We start from the raw sequence: 18,733 nt of genomic DNA on the forward strand, positions 1-18,733 counted from the left end.
TTTTTTACGTCTGGTTTCACTTTATTATTTCTCTCAGCCAATAAAAGTTTGTTTATGGACCTACATCGCTAGGCGATGGCGGACTGTATTACACAAATACGGGAACAAGAATTGTTTTTCGTTATTTCGTTAGATCAGCAAGAGAATTTTGCGCGTATATATGCGTTCTATAATTTCAAGTATTTTGGACACACACTTTTGTGTGTTTACAATAGGAGACGGTGTGTTGTTCATTAATTTTACGATGCCTCTCTATATAATGATGGAAAGATCTATTCGTCATAACTTTGTAGCCATAAAACGTCGAATATAATAGTAATAATAATGTATAATATTAAATACACGCGTCCTTGTGATTCGGTATTAATTACGGATATTTCGTGTAACAATTGTTCGTTTTACTATGAAGACGGTTAAGCAGCAAAGAATAAAAAATAGCGCAATCGGTGAAAGCCATTATTTTCTTTTTACCATGAATATTACAAGAGAGAAATTTAGTACAATACTTTTGTTGATGGTTGTTACTAAGTCACAGAATGTATAAAGAATCCATATTATAAACCACACTATTTATATAATTGATTGGATGTTAAGTAATACACTTGTGTATATGTGGAAACCACGCGCAATATAATTTCTTTTTAAATTCTTAAGAAATTTTTCTCTCTCTCTCCTTCCTCTATCATTTAACACACGAATAATTCGAAGTCGTTTTATCCAGTACTAAAAAAGAGACACGTAGGTTCCTCTATATCAGGCCTAATATTAATATAATTAATAAACGAGTGAAAGAATTTTTCGCGCTTATACTTCTGTTGCTTAACAATAATAAGTATGGATCTGTTATTTTTTTTTTTATAAATCTGACGTGTAGGACTTTACACACAGCAATGCCTAACCATAGATAAAAACACGAAAACACGAATATTATAGTTTTGGAACCATATACAACATATATGTATCGATTATCATAATATTTGGTCGATTACCTAAATCATTTAATCGTTAAGCCTACTAGTAGTTATATATTTTATCGCTATAATGCCGCACAGTAGATTTGTTAATTACTTATTTTCAAGGTGTTCCTTCTTTTAAATTGAATCAACTTAAAAATAAACAAAATTACATAAATGTATCCTGAATTATGCTCCTCTAAAATCTAGAATATTTACCCACTAAACAAGCGCTCTCACGGTTGTTATTCTTATTGTTTTGCGCAATCATTGTCGTTGTGATTACAGAAGATGTTATTATTCTCATTTGCTCTTGAATTGCATTGTTCAGTTTGCAAAACCAAATTTACACGTATTCTCTCTGATTACTGTTTACAATTAGTCATATCGCATTAAAAATTGTTAAGTAAAAATAATGTAAAAGTTATTACAGAATTAATTTTTTCAATTATTACTCGCACTTGTTTTCACTAACAATAAGTAGGAAGGAGTTCAGGAAATAATCCTAGCGAGTATCGTACACGCTAATTATATAATAGAGTATCGGTAAATAGTTCATACTCGATGATATTTAAAACACATACTCTAGTGTATAATTGAATTATTGTTTTAATTTTTTTTTGGCGACGAGAATCAAGATATCCTCGAAAACCCGTCATTTTTTCATATTTTTTTTTTACACGTTTATTAAGGAAAATTAATGTTTAAATGTTTCTTAATTTAAACCCGCACCCTAGACATAAATATGTATATCTCGTATAGTAATGTATATATACCGTATATATATTAATATGTAACATATATGCGTTCGGATGTTAAAAAGGCTCCCTTCGTTTAAGAAGTGCAGACACACACCTCGATCTCATTTCGAAAAAATCGAACGATGCGTGTTTTTTAAAAGCAAGGTACGTTGTTATTGTTCGTTATTAATATACATTCCTTACGAAGACATTATATATTAATATATCGAGGGTGATAATAGTTAACATCATGCTGAAAGATTGCTTAGAGCTTTATGCACTGCAAAATTGCAAGCGAACATCGAAAAATTCGTGATAAAAACACAGCTGAAAAGCTAAATAAGAGAAAGAGAATAATCCCACCTAAGAAATATGGTGTTTCAACACACAGCTCGATATTTACTTCGAAGATTCCTTGTTATTTAAATGGAAACTCAATATATGGACAAAGCTTATTAGTAGAGAGGTTGGTGGTTCAAGTGTGTGCAATTATTATTATTATTATTATCATTATTATTATTAAAAGGTGTGGGCACCCTAATTGATACGTACAACACGGTTAACAGATATACAGAGCTCTCCTTATTAGCACTCTCTCTAATGAATAATTAGGACAAATTGAACGATGATATTGCAGCAGTAATCACGAGGTATACTTTAACGAGGCTTAACACTGAATTAATTGTCGAGAGGATAAGATATATTTGTCTCTCGAATTGAGAGAACGTTCAAAAGTGTTGGAATTTATCTTAGTTGACCCTGGGGTGGGTATTCGAAGCATTGCAACGTCTTGAGTCCAGCAGAAAAATCAGAAGGTTCTACGCACACGAGGTGTGCCAAAATGATCAAAAACACTGAATCACAATAAAGATTCTGCGCCCCTCCCTCTGTCATAGTTTTCATTAGACACATTGGGGTGGTGTATTTTTAGGCGAGAAGAGTCAGTGTAAAACGTCACGTGAACAATCGTGGGTGTATCGAAAATGTCGGTGGTGGATTAGCGTAGGCGTCGAGACGCGCTTCGAAGACGCCTATTTAAGCTTCTCGCGTATTCGTAGCTGAATCAGTCGAAATTCATTCCTCCGAATTTTCGTGCTCTTTTTAGTGAATCGTCGGAAGTGTTCGCTGTTGGCTCGAGCTTGAAACGCATCAAGTCTAACTCCACAAGTTTTCCCGTAGAAACCACATAAAATTCACGGTAGTACCATAAACGCTCTCAAAGTTTTAGCAAATTGTGCTTTCGTCATGATCGTGATGTTTTTATCTCTGGTGTGATCCGGTCGGTGTTCTTACTTTCGTCGGACGAAAAAAAAAGCAACGCTTTTCGCGAAATAGTAAATAGTAACTCCTAACGTTAGTGAAAATCCCAAAGAGCTGTTAAACCTTAAGGACTAGTTACACATTTACTACCTATACAAGTTTGAATCCCCTTCCGAAAAGTGTCCGTGGCGTTAATAATACCATATCCTAATCCGAAAGTGTTATGCAAAACACCTTAAACCTACTAACATGCAGATTTTCTCTGCTCTTTCCCCATCGTATGTATTCCTTTAACCGTCTTTCTCAAATAATATTCGAAATCTCGTATTCTTTAATATGAAGTGCGTAAAAATAGGTGTCAATTATTGCGCACGCAGTGCTGAAAATCTTTGAGAAAGACTAAACACGCACATTTTAATTAAGGTCTTTCCCCTATCGTACTTGACGTGTATGAATTAACCATACACGCTTTTAGCCCTTACTAAGCAAACAAACAAGTATTGTCTCGTAACTCGAATTAGTAGTGTAAAACACGTTAGTGCTGAAAAGTTAAGTACATGTCTGGTTTTACGATATACAACGCGATTAAACACTGATTTCCTCCCTTCTATCAGCACTAGCTTTTCCTTTTCAACGCCTACAACTGTGCTTCATCTTCAAGTTCTATTAGTAGTTTTGATCGTAAAATAGCGTTAACGCTTTCTCTTTAATATACCGAGATACATATGATCTCTTTCTGAATTAAAACACGCGTTGTTATTCGTGTGAGCGCACATGGTGTGGTCATAAAACCACCCCCTGCATACTTCAGCTAACTCCTAGAGTCCTACTATCTCAGTGGTGGTGAAGTTATCCTGTCCCTAATACACCTATGTTCCTAAAACACATAACCTATTATTGAGCTACCTCACGAATTATGGGGTATTCGATGGAAAATGCCTAACACGTTTTTTTTTTTTCTAAATCCTTCCTTCATGTTATCCTAACAAACGCGCAGCCCCCTTTCCTTTTCTTCGTTAAACATTAGCACGTCCGCGTTTTATACCCCGTGATCGACACGATTTTCTAATCCTTGATTGATAAATTCTCCTCACTCGCGGTCGTTTACACCCGTGAATCTAGTTTCATTCAACGATGTTCGTCATTTTCGATGTCAAGTATTTTGCTCGAAGAGAAAGGATGATCGAACGCGCGCAATGGGACCTCGAATGCCCTTTTGTTTATTACAACTTTTATTATTTCTCAATTTGATCAAATATTTTTTTATATGTTTTAGTAATCTAATGTGTAATAAAATACATATCGCGTACACGTTAAAAAAAAAAGATTAATATAGATTCGAGCTGTCACGTATCTGTTTCTATCGAGGATTTTCATATCGTAGATGCAAAGATCCGAAAACAAATCACTCTACTACCCTTGATCGTCTGTTGTGCGTATAAGAGAATTATTATCGTTAAGTACCCTCGAGGAAACGCGTAAAAGGATCTTTCAGCATCAAAATTAGTATTTCTACGCTAAATTGTAGCAAGAACTCTTCACGGTGTCTCAGCGAATAAACCCATTTTACTCCATCTTCTGTTCACCTATCCCCCCTTTCTTCACCTATGTTCATACATCAGGATATATATATATATATAATATTCGTTACCCGAGATAGATCTATGATCTGCGGATTATCGTGTCCCTTATAGTTAAAAACGACAGACGGGCGAGTAACACACGTTAACAGCTTTTTAAGCTCAATAATCATGAATCTAATACGATTGTTAGTAAAACACCTTAGCCCTAAAAACATACTCCTCTCTTCTAATCCGTCAGACTTCCCCGTCGTCGCTTGTACTAAACCGTATTTAATTCGTACATGTCACACATTTTATAATTCTCTTCCTGCCGTCCCTCTTTACTCTTACACTAATCCTAGATCGAAAAGCAAGAACTTGACCGACGATGTTTTAACGTACTTTATTATCTCCTTTCTAATCTCATTTTTGTTTCTTTTTTTCTTTTTTGTACAGATGTCCGTAGTACCTTTGGTTTTTCGTGACTGGTGGGACGATTACGATCGACCGGTGTCCAGATTGGTGGACCAACACTTCGGCAGAGGACTTAATCGAGACGATCTGATATCAAGGTTCTCCGATCTAAGTCTCGACAGACCCCTACGCTCGATTTTTCGCGATAGGTACTACCGTCCGTGGAGGAACGTAACGCGCCAACACTCGAGCGGATCGAGCACGATTCAGATCGACAGCAAGGACAACTTCCAGGTGAGTGGAAACGATTTCTTTTAATACTTTCGATATCGTGTGCGTTTTGTTGCACGAACTGATGGAAGAGGAACTGTGATTTTTCTCTGATGCCTGAGAAATATTGACGGGCTCGAACTTGTTAAGCCCTCAGAGAAAAATTTCAAGTAGAGATCGAGAGCTTACGAGGATGGATTTTGAGCTCGTGATTGCAGGCAAAAGTGATTTTCTTCGTTCTCACGATTCTACTTTGCAAAATTGTACTCTGACACTTGCAAAACCCTCGGGAAATGCTGGCTGGGATTTGTAATTCACGATTAGGTGGTAAGCAATTGCGCGACTCTACTTGTTTAAAGCATCCATTTCAAAATGGTCAGTGGATCGAGAAACATACGTGTTAGGATCGTTCTAAATTCGTGATTGTAAGCAGACGATCTGATGGTGGTCAAGGATCTTTTTTTTATTGTGCTGATTGGTCTGTTGATTCGTGAATGGAAAACAGGATTATTATTGCCATTTTTAGAGATGGTTGTTCTTTTATTTGAAGATCGGTAATTGTATTGCTTTGGATCAGAGAACCACGAGCCATATCCATAGTTATCACTCGACGGTATCAATCACACCTATTGTCTGTAACGAGACAATAGGTCTGATTGCGATTACCTTATACTTCGAGTGGTAACTATGGATACGGACCTCAATTATGATTGATTGGAAGACTACGGCTGATGTATTTACTCTGATTACCGAACTTGAAAATTCTCAATAATAATCGTTCAAAATTTGTGTGGTTTGGATTTTATATTATCAGTTGGAATCTGATTACAAGGATTATCCACGGTGCTTGAATGTTATCTTTAGCTGGATTTTAGATGGCACGCGTTCTCTGTATTTCTATAAATCGAGACTCGACTGTGTCTTAATTTTACACACTGTTGCAAATGTACGTTGCTTGCGAAGATGAATGGTATATCAGCACGCTCGTTCTTCTTCGATTTTGTTTGAGGGCTAGGCAAGCAAATTATTGAACGTTTCAGATGTTTAACATCGTTAGATTTCACGTTGACTCGATAATGATTTTCTGGAAGTTGTCGATCAGTATCATCGAGGAAATGCGATTTATGGCACGCTTGGATCTCGTATTTAGCACACGTTCAAGTTCTTTTTAGATGGTACATATGGACTCAACAGACGTAAGGTGACAAACTTGCGTTGCAATAGACACACAACCTCTTATTACTTCACCAGATGGATTAGCGTATGTTATTTCTCGACAATTTCTGGAGCCTATGATCTCTCTATGAAGCTCGTTCTCACAAGCGTTCAAGCTTAAAACATTAGTAAGATGGATAAAGTACTGCTGCAACAGGGAAAATGGGTCTCGTCTTCCGCAGGATTCCACAGAAGTGGAATCCCACGGAAGAGGAGAGCGGGGAAAAACCTGAGAGCTTAGGGTCGCGTTAGTTGGTCACGAAATGAATTAAAGGCCGAGAAAGTGACAAAATTAAGAAGCAAAGATGAAAAAAGTCGATAGAGGTACCTCCCTCTTTCTATCTATAACACACCTCAGAAGTTGGATATTACACTGCTTACTTATCGTCAAAGAAAAATTAATGTACGTATTATATATTATAAAATACCTAGGAGGACCATTGGTTCTCTAAACCTGAAGGAAGCTTCTTGCGCAATTTTAAGCGTCTAACAGCTCTTCTCGTAAGAATCGTCGAAATTTTGAAGAATTGTTAACGCCACGACTTCGAGCAACTCGAAACACACACAACACGTGCACAGAATTTTTATATTATTTCGTTGAAGTTTTGAAGTGTGTATTGCTGTTACCATCGGTTCTCATTTTATTATCGAAGCTTGTAATAATTAGCACCATGCAACACTTCCACAACGACTATCCCATAACTTTCAGATGAGATCGGAAAGTCATGGGATAGCCGTTGCTTAACTGTACGCAGAAAACCGACTTTGCTTCTTTTTAATACAAGAAAGATACTCGCTTTTGGGACAAAAATTGGATATCGAACTATTCAATTATTGCTGATCAAATATAGCCAAAAATATATCAAACGCGAGAAAAGTTGCTGCGAGTCGAGGAGTAAAGCTTTAAAAAAGACGATCAGAAAAGCCGAAGTTTCGACTCGACTAGGATATTAAAATGTAAAATATGCAAAAAAATAATCGCGAAAGAAGCAAACTTCAAAAATTAAATTTTATAAAAAGGCACTATTACACACACACACACTTTTTCCTCGCAAAAGCCTTTAAGGATTAGGAAAAGCTGTCCCTTTTTAAACTACGTGTCAAGATTTTCGAATATTTGAGAACTGGATAAAACGTCCTAATATTATTTTCAACCTCAGAGCCTAGAACCCTAAACTCTACTCACACCACACGCACTCTATACACTTTCGAAATTGAACTTTACACTGAATTATACACGGGGTTTTTATCTATATTATCGTTCGTTTTGAAGTACAGTTGTAACTTAGTAATTGGATAAATGTGATTTAAAAGGAGTAATATGCTGTTGTCGCCACAAGTTTTTTTTTTTTTTAAATGGAAGAGAACTGGCTAAACATTTACTGACCCATATATAGCATAATATTTTGAACCCTATTTTTATCTTGGAGTTTCTCAGTACAGTGAGCGAAATATTTGTTTTACACTATTTCGCGGGCTAACACGGTCGACTAACTTAGGCTGAGATAGAAGTCTAAAGTGATAACCTTTTTTTAGATCGTGTGTGACACCCATAAAAGTCTACGAAACGTTTATTATCGTCAACGCGTGTCTAGAAAAGAAACGGAACCAAATTTTCAAATTGAATATGTTCGATATTTTCAAGACCTAAGAAAACTTGATCGATGAATCTAAGAAAAAGGATAACGGGAATGTATAAGGAGCGCATTCGTAAAAAGATAAAGAAAACAGAAAGGAAAGCTGAATTTATGTAAAGAAAAAAAAAAAACTTACGAAGAACTAAACCGTACAACTAAAAAAAAAACTTAGAAACTATTGAATATTTTTATCGAAATATAGTTGTATTAACGTAACGTTTCAAAACAGGACTATTATTAGAACGAAATCGTTTGACACTCATTAAAAATAGTTACCACAACCGAATGAACGGAATGATAAAAGAAAAACAGGGCTATATAAATTTTCAGGGGTTAAAACTGGAACACCAGAAGGCCCGAAAACCGATTTCTCTGTTTCTGCCACTACTACTACTACTGCTACTGCTTCTACTACTGCTGTTTCTGTTTCTCGGTTGCATTTTCGTTTTTTCTCGTTGCATAATTACTGTTTCCACACTATCTGCTTCCTTTCACCTTTCGTTTTATTTCGATAATTCACAGCACTGTATGTTGTAGTGGTTTATAAAAAAGAAATTGGAAAACACGTTTCGGGACTGTTCTTCGAACGGGGGAACCCCCTCCCTCAATGAAGAGGGGGTGGAAGAAGGGGTTCGGTGGGATGAAAAGTCAGGTCTCGAAAACTACTCTTATATGTGTTCTTTTTTACGTTTAAATGACTCGAGTAGCAAGAAAAAGTTCAAAAAACTGTACAAAAGAAAATTTTATGCACTCCGATCTTACAACGTGATATTGTTTTTCTGTCAGACACGCTCTTTTTTTTAACACCAGGAAATTCTTTCCCTTGAAATCACAGTTTAACCGGCTTACGCCATTTTTTTTTTGTCGACGACTCGAAGAGCCCACACCCTTTTTACGTTTTTCTCCAAAAGAATCTTTATACTCCTTTTATACGAACGATACCAAATACAATAATATATATCAAGAGGACGTGGTTTTTTTTAAATATTCTTTTAAAATCCGAAAAATGGATCGTGTCACACAAGAATCAGTCTTCGTTTTTTGTTTTTTTTTTTTTTTTAGCAGAAAGAACCGAGAAAGTGTGAGGTGTGTGTCGAAGCACCCCCCCGAAACGGGGGCGCCGCTCTCGGGACTAAAAAACTGAGTTTCCTTGAACCTTTCGGATCTCTTTGCTCGCTATATATAAATAATCTCTATATAAAAATAAATGCTTCTCGAATCATTAACGATAAGACCGTATATAGAAAACGATTCAATACGAAATGTCTATATATACAAAAATGCGGGCGCGCGTATGTCTCTCTGTGTATGCAGCAGCACTCGAGATGCTTCAAAAAAAATCGTTTTATCTTGGTCTTTTTCTATTTTGCTCGAGGTACATAGAGATGGTTTCCACAATGGTATTTCTCACTAAACGTTTACTTTTTTCTTTTTTCAATCGTTGAAAACAAAATTCGCTTACCGGGTTTCCAGGATCACACGAAGGATCACCTGAAGAACCACGGTTCGCTCCTTCCGACTCTCTTTTTATTGCGTTTCCTTTTTATTTAATGTCAAGCTGCTAACCACTGCAAGATAAAAGAATCCATCAAAGGAAAAAAGACATGCGTATAGCGCGATAACTCAACGCGCTAAGATTTTGCTCGTTTACACGATAAAACGTATGATGTTTGTATCATCTATTTGTATGGTATGATCGATCTTCTCTACGAACGAAAAAAAACTATCACACAAATAGGTACGCCACATTTGACAACTACATCTTTCCTGTATTACTCTTCCCGCGATCGCTAAAAACGCTCGGCTACAATACCATCGTCGGATTTACACGGAGGTTACATGAAAGTTGGAAAAAATTATAACGAGACCTCGAACGGGAGAGAATTTTAATAGATGTCTCCTACATTTTCCTGGCTATTGCCTGTTCTGATACTATCTCCAGAAAACAACTTTCGCAATTTCAAAGCTAGCAGGAATTTTAATCAAGAAATAGCAGAATATTTGTATTATCGATTTTGTTCTCTTTTCGAGTGGTTAGCTGCTAGAAACAGTTGTGCGTACGGTAGCAATGATATTACACAATTTATTCGTTATCAACCAGACCTGGATCTTCTTCCGGAAGAGAAGAGAACCTGGTTTATGGCGAAGGAAACAGCTAATGGTGATATATAATGGTGGTGTGGTTTTTCGTTTTTGGAAGCAGGCGAAGTTGCCTTCGCCCGCCTTGGAGCGGCGCGTTTAAATTAAGCGTACGAGGCTTTCTCTCTCGATGGTTTAACAAAGAAAATACTTATAGTGTGATACTTAACTTTTGCAATCAAAAGATGTAGTCAGACGTTACAAGAAAAAAAATCGGTGCTCAAGAGAGTTTAACGTAGAATTCAATGATCGTTCAGATCTCGTTTATAGCCTCTGTACATCATCGTAACAATGACAGGTAACATCGTCGTCTGGTATTCGAAGGGATATAATCGCCTTCTGCTTTATACTGGAATATTAAAGATTGCTCTCTAATTTGCCGTTCTGTACTTTTTAATGCTTCGCTCTGATCTGCGACAGGTAATACTGGAAGTTCAACAATTCTCACCGGAAGAGATCACGGTGAAGACGGTCGGGAACCAAGTTATTGTCGAAGCCAAACACGAAGAGAGGCAAGACGAGCACGGATTTGTCAGTAGACACTTTGTACGGAGATACGTCTTGCCACCATCGCACGACGTGTTCAATATTACCTCGAGCCTTTCTTCGGATGGTGTTCTAACTATCACGGCACCCAAAAAGGTAAGAGACGAAGAGGAGGAAGAGGTTCTCTCGTCGGCGAATCCGAGGATGGATTCGCGCAGCTACAAGCGCTTAACAAAATGTGATCCTCTCTCTCCCTTTTGTTTGTTTCTTTTTTTATGTATGCTCTTTTTTTTTTAATTGTTTCAATTCCAACTGTTCCGTGTGTGCCCCCTCTCTCTCGTAGTAGTATGCGTTTAGAGAAGATGGTGTGCCGACGATTAATCTCGATCTCAAACTACGAGTCTGCTCTAAACTATAAAAAGAACGTCTTGTTGGATTAAACCCGCTTTCACGTGGATGAGGCACATTCGTTTACTTTTGTCGCGTTTATCGACTTCAACTTAAAGCCCAAGAAACTTGATATAACAAATTTTAGAAATATATCAAAGCGATAGCGTCAGAAAATTTCAAATGGAAGATGGAAAACGAGTTTGATTTGTAAAAAAAAATGTAAAGTTAATTCTTAGGATCAGTTAAAATCGATAATCAACTAGCAAGTGCTCCCCATCTAATTTTTTTTTTTTTTTTTTTTGTTTTTGAACGGCAGACATCGTGAAAATACACTAGAATCTATTTAGTAACTAGATTCTTCAAACAAGTACTAGCAGCGACATCTATACGTGTGTGGTATATAGGCTGGAGTGACGCTACGTTCGATCAATTTAGTTACTAAATGCAGTTTTCTCTAGATTTTTAGGAAACTTTTTTTTTTTAAATGCTGTTTTCACCATAAGATACCAAATATTTTTCAAGTTTAAAAATATCAAGTAGCGACACTGAGCCATAATATTTCTAATTAAATGTAGTGTTAAATTTCAGATTTCTTAGGTAATAAGGTTAAAAGGTTTAAAGAGAATTGAGAAATACGTCGGTACAATGACCGCTTACCTAATTGCATGTATCTCGAAGTGCTCTTCTCAAATTGTTCGAAATGTGAGGAAATTTCAAACTCTAATCAGACCAGTTTATGGTTGCGTACGGATTGTTCAAGCACCGACCCCGTAGGGTTCACTATAAAAACACAAATAAGAAAATAGCCTCGTTGATTTGATTCGTAAACCGTTTAAAAAACGTCAAATAACATAAAATTGTTATTTCTTTTTTTATAGGGCCAGCCACCTAGTGAAGGCGAACGAGTTATTGAAATTGTTAAAACAGGAGAACCCGCAAGTAAACCCGTCAAAATTGAAACGACAACCGAATAAATGTAAAAATTTGTTAAAAAATTTGTTAACTTAATATTTTACTTTTTATATTTGAATTTTTATGCGATTATATCAAATGTTATTCAAACAGTTCTTGTTACATAGTATATATAGTAAAATCGGAGTATATAAAATGTACAGATAAATATTATAAAGATAGAACCATCATAGTAAATATATAAAATATTTTCAATTAGAGGTAAAATTTAATTACTTATTATCTAGCAATATATTTTACAATATGTTATAAATACCAAGCATACCCTCATCAGTATTACTTTTGTTTTACTATATGCAATTAAATTATTTCTCTAATTTGCAACATAACTAAACCTTACCATTATTTATAAAAAATTAAACATCAATAGCTTCATATTATACCTCAACTACCAAAACAAAAGTAATACCATTGAAGCAGAAGCTTTAAAAAAGAAATCAAACCAAAAAATTAAAAAATTTGTTAAATGTTAGAATGGTTCAAGAATACCCACGGTAAACTGTCGCGCTCCGCACCGAATCCCTCTCGTCTACATTTTCACGTCGGTTGTTTCAGCAGCCTCATGGACCACGTAAAAGAAGTAGAGGTATGTTCACTGGTTGGTGGGTCTTCGGGTGTTCGCTGCGTCCGAACTGAACGAAACTGTGTTTACGAATGCGCCGAGCCAGACCGGCCGGCCCTCTTTTATAGGCATGCGGCGTCGCAGTGCTGAAGGTTCGAGAACATGCACCGGTACCCGGCATCTAATGCGCACTTAACTTCAACCATTAATTTCCATACTTTTTCCATCGTTTAACCACCAACCACCTATACCATTTTGTTCCTCGATTCACGAGCTATCGTTTAGTATCGCTATGTATACAATTTTTAATCGTTCCGAGGAAAAATTAAGGAAAAACCAAGTATTGATCGATGGAGGTACGACCAGATTTCTGGCACATTCTCCCACCTATAGACCCCACCATAACCTAACTCACACAACCGTAACTTCCTCTTTCTCTGGTCCGAACAGTGAAACGGTTGGGTTTTCTGCGTGTTATAAACGAACAGTGCAACCTCGCCATTGATTTGTATCTTTGTTTTGATCGCCATGTTTAGGGGAAAGGGCTGGTCCCTCTTGGGAAAGCATAGTTCTTGGCATCAAGGACAAAACAAGGTTGTCCTTAACAACCCATACGCTTCTCCGCGTAATTTTCTAGAACTCGTTCGTTTCTAGAATATCTCACGAAACGTTTCACTATCATTACCTTGGCAATACGGCAACCGCTGGTATGGATGACATTTTTAGAAGATCTCCCGCTGCGTTAGCCTACCTCCTCGACTAGAATTTAACTTGAAACCAACTGCCCGTTGGTTCTTATGGATTTTAATAACACCAGATAAGATTGCAAAAGAGTGGGAGAGTTTGTATCATTGCTAAAGTATATACCACGGAATATCTTCATGAAAGCCAACGTTATGTACATATACCCATCGTGCAAAATCGTTACCCATCTGTTCTACAAAATCCATACCCAAAGGGACGCGAAGTAACGACGCAGTTTTTCGTGACACGTGGCTTCCATAGCTGCGCAGTTTATTCGGAATATCTATGTACATACATACTGTTACCGAATCCCGTCCGCACCAGGAAAAAAACAGTTTGTTAAATTAAAAATGTCGAAGGTGCGGTCGTGATATGACGCAACTGATGACATCGTGTTTACAAATACACGTGAGTCATGCACGGCCAGGCAAACCTGGGGGTCAACATTCTCCGAGGTTAATGCGGTTGACCAGAGACAGAAAAGCAACGTCCATGTTTTTAATCCTGCGATAAGTTGTTTATCGTGCTGTCTTATCGTACGTTGACAAACCGAAACTACATACATACGTTGTTTCTATGCAACATGAACATTATTGCGCAACACAGGATTCCAGCTACAGCTGTAGCTCTATCGATTTTCCTCATACGTCTTCTGGCCTCCGCGCGGGGATCTGGAAGATACGTTATAATTAATGCAATTTTATTCACAGGAATAAAATGGGGTCGCTAGCAGGATGCCTGCTATCCTTTGTCTGTTATTCGAACGCATAAGGGAGAGGTATACTGAAACGGGATCAACTTAAAGGCAAGAGGCGAGCCAGTGGTTCTTAGAAACCAGTACAATGATGCGCAGATGTTTCGTTGAAGAAGCAAGGATAGAAAAGATATGTACAGTCGGTTCACAGGCAGATGTAGACTGCCTGTCTGTTACATGCTAATGGTCTCGAACGCTTTCTCTCAGATACCTGCAGTGGACTTGTAGCTTGTCTGGAGAGAGAAGTGATGCGCAACGTCAATATGTTCGGATTATGCAGCTTACGCATTGAAAACAGTAAATTTAGCGATGCGGTTTATGCAATCACGAGGTCAAGGGATAAATTTAGAAGCTTGAATGTGGCGTACGCAGCGATATGTATAGCTCTATATACGACTCGATGCATCGTGACATTTATAGCGTTCGTCTACCTTGTTGTGAACGCTCACATTCTGCTAAAATTGTTATCTTATCAAGTGCTGTCACGAGCAGTAATACGTATTTAGTACAGAAATGCTTTTTTAAACAATCAAATATGAACCACTCGTCCTTGAGTTAATATAAAAGTAGAGGACAAATTGAAAGTAATAATTTAGATCTATTATTGTATTTGATTGATGCTGTTTGGAAGAATTAGAGGAAAATCCAACGAAAATTTGGGAAAACGTAGTTCGAACAGCTAGGTCCCTCTCGAGAACGTTCTACAGACGGATGCAGCAGGTAATCAATAGTTGCAGCGCTGGAGTTCTATACATATATATATGGGGACTTCAACTACATAGTAAACAAAGAGTAAAGCTTTCCATTTTTACACGGCGTCGTGCTTTTCGTCACGTACACCACTCCTGCATGTGAATGCAGAAAACTGCACACGTATATTAATCATTCGCAGTCTATTTATTCTACGGGTCACTTGTCGGCCATTTTATGAATGTATAACAACACTTGGACGGGATGCACGCAAGATTTAGATTATCCATAATGTTAATTCATTAAAATTGCTCCTATTGAGAAGAGGAGTAATGAATATACCTTCATCCAGATAAACATGGTATATTAAAATGGACTGGAATGCGACTAATGTTCTGCTGCGGTTGCAGGTAGCTTGAGAACCGTCCTCGTGTTTTATATTTCATTTTGTTTTGTCAACACGCAGCGGTTAAGGTTCCTGTATCACTTGCGGCCAAATACAGGGACGAATAAAATATGGTTAGTAAGGCACTGTCTTAAAATAGTTATTTAATTAAGATTCTATCACTCATATGATAGATAAGGTTTGTTAAAAAATAAAACTACTATGTGATGAAACTTTCAATGACTTCAGCTTGGTAATCAGTTTGGTTGAAAGAAACTTTAATTTCGCTAAATTACACGTGTAATTGCAATTGCCAATTATTAATCAATACACTTTAATAATCTCCCCTAGGAGTAGACTTTCGTGACAACGTGCAATTTCCTCGACATCGGTTAGTAAAACCCTAATTTGTTCGATGAACTTCAGTTTTTCGTTTCCATCAACTGTCTGTTCAATGTTTTGAACAATTATTTGAAGGGATGTCGCGTAAACGGACAATATTAACCCCTTAGAAAGTACAGATAATTATAGCCTTAAACCCTTCAGGGTTTAACCCTTTAAAATGAAACTTTGGTGCAAACAACTTTTATTTTCTATTCGTCGGAGGGAGTTGTTTCATAATATCTGTAATTATTGCTGCAATGTTCTTTTGATGTATGCAAATAACAACTTTGGGATTTCGACGATTGTCAGTTTCAACGAAATTTAAAAATTGTTATTGAATTATGCGTATTACGATTTACTGCGTATCAAGCAGATGGTTCTCAGGCAATTCTACCCCAAGGGGAGGTACGCAGGTGCAGCTGGAGCTTAAAATTCTAGAAGCTTCTACGAACCACCCTATTATCGATTCAAACTGTAATCAAGCTGTACCTGCGGAATATCATCTGCGCAGTATTCTCACGAAGGAATAAATGCATATCTGTTGCCATGCGATATTTTGGGAATAAATCTGTTAATTACACTAAATCGTCGAAATTTAAAAGATATATTAAGGAGGACGTTTATGCGCTTAAAATAGAGCATAATATGAACTAATGTATTTTGACTTGTTTCGAAATGCCATAAGGATTTATATAATTCTAACTTCATTGACTTATACTTATATACATATATTTTCATAAATTATATTCTCATAAATACAAATTATCACTTAAATATACACAATTTTTCTAAGTCACATTGTCAATAAACATTAAATACTTTGAATAAAAGTAATCATTGTGCTACTTATATGAGCTAAAATTAAATAGTAACAGAGAAGCATAATTAAATGTTCATATTTTAAAAATAGTAGAACGTAGAGGAAATGAATTGAAAGCAACTGACAAATGTAATAGAAGAGAAATAAAAGTCGCGCCATTTTGCAGGGTGCAACGCCATCTCTGGCGGCGTCGTAAACTACTCGATACATCATGGAAGACCTTTACTAGTGGATGATAAAGATGGTGATCATACCTTTAACGATAATCATGCGGCGTTGTCATCTTCGTCCCGCACTAATTCGAGTTTCTCGCTTCTAACATTATTTTTTTTCGAATGAATATCGTCGTCACATTGCGGTGTCGTAATCGCTTTCAATTCCATGAAATCGAGACGAACACCAATTCTATCCCTTTCTTTTTCCGCAAAAAATATCTGATAGGTGTACGTTCCGAGTAATGCGCCTGCAGTCGGTCCGAACCAGTAAATCTAAAGAAATTTCCATGAAAAAAATGATTATCGTCGTCTCTGATGCAATCTAATCTACACAATAGAAAGCAAATATTTGTACACCTCTCTTCACGAATCTATTAAGAAACAAGAGGGAACCGATAACGGTCTACACGGAACATTTAAAAAAGGTTCGTGTCTCTTATCGGCAATGTTTACAGAGTAAAAAAAAGAATCATTAGATGATATAAGATATTACGTGGCTGGGATTTATTAAATCTCTGAAAGGGCAAATAAATCGTATGATTAACGATAGTGTTACACACCCATTGATTAGTCCAGTTTCCGTTCCAGAATGCAGGACCAAAGGTACGCGCAGGATTCATACTGCAACCAGTGTAGGGACTCTAAAAACACGTTTCATTCAAATATACCTTTGATCATGACAATAAGACACTTTATAATTTATTACAATTACTGGCTAAACTTTCGAAAACCTGTCAAATCGGATTTGGCTGAAACTTTGCAAATAGCTTCAATTTACATAAAAATAATATTTACGAGAAGGATTTTTGGCGAATCGAAAAATAAGACCCAAAAATGTTGCTGCTCCTCTTCTGGCGGTCGGTTTAAAATGATTTAACCCCTCGCACTATTTTGACGAGTCTGAATCGTGATGAAAATTTTAGGCCAAACGTGAATATCACGAGTCTGACTCGTGATCGAGATTTCGAATTAGTCTCTCTTCCACTCAGTCGCAAAATATCATGTTTCAAAGTTCCGACACTCTGTCTGCGCCGCTTCGGCTCCTATCCCCACCTTCCGGGCGCCCGTTTTCAATGACACAAAAACGATAAAACATATTTCACAAAATTGTTGGTCTTAACCTTAGAGTTGCTAAACATCCTTCTCGCAAATATTGTTTTTATGTAAATTGAAGCTATTTGCAAAGTTTCAGTCAAATCAGATTTGATAGGTTTTTGAAAGTACAACTCAATTACTTACCGCTGCGAGTGAGATCCCAACAACGGAGAAACCGAACCTAATCGCTGTTGAATCTGTTTGATGCGCGCATCTTTTGTCCCAAGTTGCACAAGCTGCGCAAAGTATGAACGACGTACAGAGGATTTCAATCAAAATTGCTTGCGCAGTGCTGATTCCTGGATGAACGACTGTCACACAATGTCCTATACTCTTATTTGACACTCCATCGTACAACAACTCGGGTGGAGTTATCATCTGTTTATACAAAATTGGTAAATAACTTTGTGCATAATTGAGACTGTTTCAGATTCGTACCATTAATAATCCGTATCCAGCAGTGGCACCTATGAATTGAGCTATTACGTAAATAATTCCCGTTGGTATGGTTTTAAGCCCAACGATCACTGCCCCAATCGTGACAGCTGGGTTCAAATGTGCACCGCTTACATGACCCAACATCTATGATGGAAATTATGGATATGTAATACTTTGAAATCTCAATGTTATGTAGTAATTTTATGAATGCTTACCATAATCAAAAGGTTGACAGTCATACCGAACGCCATAGACGATTGTAATGGTGGCGGCAGTATTGTTCCCATGGTTCCAATGGAACCCATGCAACCGATGAACAAAAGTATCCCAGTACCCACCACCTCCGCGATGAACATCGTGGTTGTACCCTTCTGCATCGTCCATATCGTGCCTAAAAATCACCATACAACGTTGGAACGTAGTCTTGATTTCTAATTCAACCGTGTAACTCACTTTGAGAATCTCTACTTTGTGTGTCGTTCTCCATGGTAGACGTACAACAAGCCTTTGGTTCAAAAGCAACGGCTACTGTTACCGTACTGTTTGTCGTAATCAGCACTCGAATTACTTTGACAGTTTTAATCGACAGTTATCATTCTTCGCAATAT

General features: G+C 37.1%; 2 protein-coding genes across 5 annotated transcripts; one reads left to right on the forward strand and one right to left on the reverse strand.

Moving 5' to 3' along the window:
- The first annotated feature begins 17 nt into the window (after positions 1-17).
- Positions 18-12,233, forward strand: LOC123988619 (protein lethal(2)essential for life-like). Of its 3 annotated transcripts, none has more exons than XM_046289368.1 (3): positions 18-5,223; positions 10,611-10,832; positions 11,945-12,233. In XM_046289368.1, the coding sequence occupies exons 1-3, from the start codon at positions 4,705-4,707 to the stop codon at positions 12,038-12,040; spliced, it is 837 nt and encodes a 278-aa protein (XP_046145324.1). In that variant the 5' UTR covers positions 18-4,704; the 3' UTR covers positions 12,041-12,233. The 3 variants fall into 3 exon arrangements, with proteins under 3 accessions (XP_046145324.1, XP_046145353.1, XP_046145315.1); XM_046289397.1 differs by lacking the exon at positions 11,945-12,233 and having other exon boundaries at positions 18-2,891; positions 4,972-5,223; positions 10,611-10,973; XM_046289359.1 differs by lacking the exon at positions 11,945-12,233 and having other exon boundaries at positions 10,611-10,973.
- LOC114871942 (aquaporin AQPAe.a-like) lies at positions 10,945-18,690 on the reverse strand. Of its 2 annotated transcripts, none has more exons than XM_029178558.2 (9): positions 18,579-18,690; positions 18,341-18,516; positions 18,126-18,269; positions 17,832-18,065; positions 17,153-17,233; positions 16,632-16,865; positions 12,532-14,015; positions 11,724-11,846; positions 10,945-11,088 (listed from the first exon to the last, which is right to left on the reverse strand). In XM_029178558.2, exons 1-6 carry the CDS (start codon positions 18,610-18,612, stop codon positions 16,644-16,646), a joined length of 891 nt encoding a protein of 296 aa, XP_029034391.1. In that variant the 5' UTR covers positions 18,613-18,690; the 3' UTR covers positions 10,945-11,088; positions 11,724-11,846; positions 12,532-14,015; positions 16,632-16,643. The 2 variants fall into 2 exon arrangements, with proteins under 2 accessions (XP_029034391.1, XP_029034390.1); XM_029178557.2 differs by having other exon boundaries at positions 14,310-16,865.
- Positions 18,691-18,733: the final 43 nt, after the last annotated feature.

This window comes from Osmia bicornis, chromosome 1, assembly GCF_907164935.1.
Source record: "Osmia bicornis bicornis chromosome 1, iOsmBic2.1, whole genome shotgun sequence".
Taxonomy (NCBI): Eukaryota; Metazoa; Arthropoda; class Insecta; order Hymenoptera; family Megachilidae; genus Osmia; species Osmia bicornis.